We start from the raw sequence: 6,248 nt of genomic DNA, 5'->3' as shown, positions 1-6,248 counted from the left end.
CCACGAGGCTTCATTTTGACAGAGAGGATATTAGAGTTATCGGTTTGATAACGTGGCGCAAACAAGAGAACGAAAATACGAGAATTTATCCGCTAAAGCGTTAATTTATGATCGATTCATGGCTTCCTCACGCGAAGTAAAAGCATCGACAGCTTCACCCCGGCTTTTCGAGTGTCAGCACACACGTCGCACTCGTGTCCTTCAGGGTATCGATCCAAGTGCATTGACAAGACTTTCAAAGGAACGATGGTCTTTAAGCCTTTTGTCACTTTACGAATGCATTTATTTCATCATCAATATTTACATAAGGGATAAACAACTCCGATGCGCGTATGGAAGCGGTTAAGAGCGAAAAAAGGCGGAGGGATACATGCGTTTTTGGGGAGTCATTTGCCTGTCAGTTTCCACGTCAATCGCGACGTTTTTTTTTTCTTTTTTTCTTTTTTTTTTCGTAAAATGACGACAAGTTCTGTTCTTGTGGGTGGTCCTGCTTGTCAAACGCGAGTATGCATGCGCTCCGAAGGAGTCGAAATGAAAATGAGAGGGGAAACGAGTTTTTTTTTGTTGTTAAACTCTATTCCTGTTTGTTGTTATGTGGACTATAATTTCAGGGTTTAGAGTTTCGGGGGTGTAGATCACCCCAGAGTGTCTTATCTCTCACTATTTTTTGCACTACGGCCACTTTTAAATGCGGCTTATCTTGTTTTTATCTTATTGCCTTAACTCGTCTTGTTTTTTTTTTATCAATTTAACAGTCGTAATATTCTAAACATGTTTATAGTTTAATAATTTTCATTTTTATGCTGGCAACTGCACGGGCAGCAAAGTATGCATGTCATCGTGCGGGGAAACGTCGTTATTTACGGTGCATAAGACAATAAACGCTTTAGTTGAATCGTTTGAAATATTAATTTAGTCTTTAAATTGGTAATGAATAATAAAATAAGACATCAATAATCTACTTCTGTCTTCTCACACACAAGTTGAAAAATTACCGAGAATATAAGAATTCAGTTTTATAAAAATGAGTATCAATTCATATTTTTTTTAAATAATAAATGGTTTATAGATGATAATGTGATCAATTGTTGAGAAGAAAATACATAATTATCAGAATATATCAAATTTTACTCCAGGTGGGTTGTTACCTGTGTTCTAGCGGTGCTGAGAATCAAATAGACTGAACCATTTCAAGGCAGTGGTGTATATCCGACGCATGTATTTTTACCTCATATTTAAGTCTATCCTGTTCTTTCATAAAGGAAAATGGAGTTTTAAAAATGCTATAATTATAATTATGAAAACAACTAATAATTATTGCTTTACTTTCATTTATATTTCCTTTTCGTTGGAAAGAAATAAAAAAGAACTTTCGTTCCTGAGCTTGAATAATATATTATTTATATTATTATAATACCATTTATCTATAATTTTGTGTGGGGTGCTTAGGTTGTAGTGAGGGGTGATAAACACCCCCCAAAGCGGGCTGGTTACGCCCATGGGTTACATCTTTAACACTGCGGTTCGATTAAGCTCACTGTTTTTTTGTGTTTTTATGATTTATAACTCTTATCTTTTGTGGGGGTATTTGATGAAACGAATGGTTTTAGATTTTCGGGGAATCGTGCATGAGAGGCGCGTTATCGCTAATTGAGTGTGGGGTACGTGGAGTCCCAAATTTAGGTCATTTTTTATTGAAATGAAGCAAAAAATATGTTTTGTTCTTACACAAAATGTATCCATGTCATGTGTTCGGCGTATTAGAAATAATAGGGGTTTATTGTGGTATTTAATGTACTTGTTTTCATGATTTTAATATAAAATTGCGTAAATAAGAAGCTAAATAAGGCCTATACGATACTGTTTTATTTCTAAAACTACATTAATTACTAATGATGAATTTAATTCGGGGTTGATTGTTCAAAAATTCAGAAAGTTTGTATGGTTTGCGAGCGCACCAATTAAAATTAAATGATGTTTTGTTTGATATTAAAAAAATCATTAAATTTGTTTTAATATCATTATAGGCCGCAAATACAAAATTATATTATATTGAGATTGAGTGACACAATTTTCTCCTGGAGTTTAACAAATACAAAAAGTAAAGGAAATTATAAAATAACTAATAATTATTGTGTTACTTTTATTTATATGTCCTTTTCGTGGGAAGAAATAAAAACTAACTTTCGTTCCTGAGCTCAGTTAATCCATTCATATTTTTAAATTGTTCACCATAAAATTGCTCTGCACCCCACAAAAATACCAGTTATTTCTTAATTTGTATTCTTTTTCTATTTGTGTTTATTTTGTGTAAATATTTTTTAAAACTGTTCCAAATCAATTCAGCCTGTAACCACCCAAATTGTGTTTTAGTGTGTATATTTTCTTTCTCTTTGTGCTTATTTTTAACAAATATATTAAAATTGTTCAAAATTAGACTATCCTGCAACCCACAAAAAATACCAGTTATTTTTTAGTTTGTATCATTTTTAATTTGTGTTTGTTTTGTGTAAATATTCTTAAAAAATGTTCCTAATTAATTCACCCTGTAACCACCCAAATTGTGTTTTTAGTGTGTATATTTCCTTTCTCTTTGTGATTATTTTTAACGAATATATTAAAATTATTCCAGATTATCATGCAACCCACAAAAATATGTTCTGCTTTTAGTGTGCATTGTCTTTCTATTTGTACTTATTTTTAATAAATATTCTAAAATGATTCCAGTTGTATTTTTAGTATGTATTATATTTATGTCTGTGCTCGATTAATTAAAAAAGGTTCCAAATTAGATAATTCCGAACACTAGAAAAACATAGTGTTTTTTTTAGTATGTATTGTCTTCCTATTTTTTTAAGATTCTGAATTAATATTTTAAAATTATTCCTAATTAGATTATCCCGCACACAACAAAAGTATACCAGTTGTGTTTGGTTATGTTTGGTGTTTTTATTTGTGTTTATTTTTAATGAATATTCTAAAATGGTCCTAAATTGAATTATCATGCACCCAACAACAAAAATACCAGTTGTGTTTTTTAGTTTGTGTTGGGTTTTTTGTGCCTATTAAGAATTACAAAATATTTGATGATTGTTATTGATTTTATAACAACAACAACAACAAATGTGAGTGCGTTTTAGTCGTTTACTTGGTGGAAATTTTGTTTACCTCTGTAAACACTTTTCGATTTGGATTATATCTAGACGTTTACCGTTTTTGTTGATGATATAATTTGTGAAAATTGTACTATAACTATACGGGAGGTTTTTGTTTGTAGGGGGAAACAAATGCAAATTGCATGCGCTTCGTTCGTCCAATTTTCTCAAAAGAAAGAAGCATGTGTTCGTTTTCATTTCTACGCTTTTGAATATCGCCCATGTTGCACCACGGGACCCCCGAAAGCATCATCCCTCCCACGCATTTCACGCTCAATAATCACGCGTGAAAACAGCCGCAAACTCATTTGTCCGCACATTTGCGCACAAAGGCCGAAATCCACGCATGTGGGCTCCTTCTGTCCACAAACATGCTCCGCTCAAAGAAGACCCACTGGGCCTGTTTTGGGGGTCCCCCGCGCGGGTTCTTTTCACGCAGTGATGAAAGCGGGCCCCTGCCACGGCGAGGGCCCTTTGAGAAGACTTTTTTCGGGGCTCCCAAATACGTGTGTGGCTGAAGGGGAGCCCCCACGGAAAAGAGACCTCATGCTGTGCGCACATTGAGACCCCGTGGCCGGGGGTCCACGTTGACAACGTCAACAAACCCTGGATTAAAATGCGGCTACAAATTAGCAAGGAAAGCCCCCTTAATTCTACCCACAAAATCTAAGGAGATTACGGGGGATATTGTCCACTTTCAATTATAAACCTGCAATTTTTCCGTGTGTATTCGAGGCCCTTTAGAAAAAAGGCCTTTTGTAAGCGCCCCCCACCTATTAATCATAATTATCAATTATTATTAAATAAACCGTACACAAAATTACTGACAATAGAGAGAGTAATTAATTAAAAACATTTCCCCGTGTGATAGTGACCTTACTGTTTATAGATTATAACACAATAACAGCTTTACTGCCACTATCGTATATATTTTTTAAAGAAAATACGAAATGGTGCCAGAAAAACGAAAAGCGCCTCCAAACGCATTTTTTTTCAAATCCACAAACATTTATTATTGTTGTCATCACAACAAAAATGACCTATCATGAACACTCGTCGTTTTCTTTTGGCAACACATGACATAAAACTGTATGTGAAATACAACCATGAAACAACTTGGGGGTAATCAACAATATTTTTGTGATTTTTTTTTGTTGTTAAAAATTGCGATGCTGTTGGGTTTTTTTGTGTTAAACCTGAGTTTTTATGCAAAATATCACATTTAACTCAATTCGTTAAAACACCGAATGGAGGCCGTGTTTCCCCCTCCATGTTTTTATACAGTTTACATGGAAAGGCAGAGGATACAAATCGTGTTTTTCTACTGTTGGGGGGGCTAATCTAGGAAAGTTAAACATAAAAAGTTAAAAAATATATAATTTAAGGGATTTTTTTTAATGTTTTATAACAACACAGCGGCGCGTCGTTTTCACTCGGAGGCCACCGGAGGGTGAAATGCGATTTACAAAGCTTAAATATTAACACGATATTTATTATTTCCACCAATAATTTCCAGCCTACCTTCACCTAGGAACCACAGCACATTTAGTCTTTTTTTGAAATCAATCGAAAAGAGTTCAGTTTTTCTTCAGAAAGGGCAAATGTTCAAGTTTTTACCGGGGCCCGGGTGTAACAAGTCCTGCGTCAAGTGGTTGGAAGCGGAGGCCGGGCTGAGCATAGCCAGGATGTGCGCCTGCGCGCTCGGCTGCGCGCCGTACGAGGAGTCGCTAGGATTGGAGGCCCCGATGATGTTATCGATGGAGAAGGAGGGCCGGTTCTGGGCGCTGGAGTCCGTCTTGAGAGGCCCCAAGGCCGGGTAGAAGGCTTTCTGTAAGGGGGGTAGAGGCGGAGGTCCGACGGAGGGAGGAAACATGGGTGAGGGCAAGGTGCAAGGCGCGTTCGCGAAAGGGAAGGACCCTCCGGGGTGATAGGGCGCGTGCGCGTGGAAGTTCTGCAACTGGATTCCGTAGCCGTATCCGTAGGGGTTGTAGGGGTTGAGGAACCCCCCCGCCTCCCGCAGGATCTCGTTCCCCTGGTTCCTCTTGAAGCGTTTCCTCCTGCGCAAGAAGCTCCCGTTGTCGAACATGTCCGCCGAGTCCGGGTCCAGGGTCCAGTAGTTGCCCTTCCCGGGATTCCCGGGCTCCCGGGGGATCTTCACGAAGCAGTCGTTGAGGGACAAATTATGGCGGATGGAGTTCTGCCAGGCGGGGAACTTCTCGCGGTAGTAGGGGAACCTGTTGCTGATGAACTCGCAGATCTCGCTGAGGGTCAGGCGCTTTTTGGGGCTCTGCAAGATGGCCATGGTGATGAGGGCGATGTAGGAGTAAGGGGGCTTCACCAGGGCGTTTTTACGCGATTTGTCCCCCCCGACCGGGACCGGTTCCGAACCCAGTCCCGTCTGCTCCGAGGCTCCTTCCTCGGCGTTCTGGGAGTCGTTATCATCGGAGTCTAGGTTGAAATCGTACTTCCCGTCCTTGGAGTCCCCCCCGACCACGTCGATGTCCACATCGTCGGACAATGCGGAGCTGTCGGACATATCCGTCCCTAAAGTCATCCTTCTCGTCCTTCTCTAGAACCGAAGAGGGACTCGGCCGAGAGCGCCTGACGCGCGCATGCTTCTGGAACGGGACCAAAAACCAAGCGGGACCTTCAGGCGTTGGGGTCTTTTGGAGTTCTGGGTGCATGCGCGCTGCTCGTCCTGCAGGAAACTTCTGCTGGGTTCCTCCTCCCCTTCTCTCGCTCTCTTTTCAGGCCTACAAGTCGATCGCAGATCATCGATCCTAGACAATAATACTACAAAAAAATATGACAGAAATACTAATGTACTATGGAACAGCTTAGACATACCACAAAAATACAACTCGTGAAACAATATTATAAAGAAAACAACAGAAACGATTGAAAACCACTACTTTCAAACTTATGGCACGAGGGCCAAATCTGGCCCGCCACTCCTTCCCTATTTTGCGTTCGCTCTCTTTCCAGGCCTACAAGTCAATCACAGAGCATCAATTCACGATTGGTGTTTTTTTTAAAACCCTTTTAGACTAGCAAATAGATTCTTTCTTTCTTTCGTTTTCTTTCTTTCTTTCT

At 39.2% G+C, this 6,248-nt stretch overlaps 1 protein-coding gene across 1 annotated transcript; it reads right to left on the bottom strand.

The window, feature by feature from the left end:
• Nucleotides 1-4,148: 4,148 nt before the first annotated feature.
• Nucleotides 4,149-5,826, bottom strand: foxd2 (forkhead box D2). The gene has a single exon (XM_088349400.1). It carries the CDS (start codon nt 5,707-5,709, stop codon nt 4,744-4,746), a length of 966 nt encoding a protein of 321 aa, XP_088205526.1. The 5' UTR covers nt 5,710-5,826; the 3' UTR covers nt 4,149-4,743.
• Between the last annotated feature and the right edge of the window lie 422 nt (nt 5,827-6,248).

This window comes from Urocampus carinirostris, chromosome 12 (genome assembly GCF_059441175.1).
Source record: "Urocampus carinirostris isolate Australia breed hairy pipefish chromosome 12, RoL_Ucar_1.0, whole genome shotgun sequence".
Classification (NCBI taxonomy): Eukaryota; Metazoa; Chordata; class Actinopteri; order Syngnathiformes; family Syngnathidae; genus Urocampus; species Urocampus carinirostris.
Note: the sequence above shows the minus strand (reverse complement) of the source record. Positions and strands in the feature narration are given on the sequence as shown.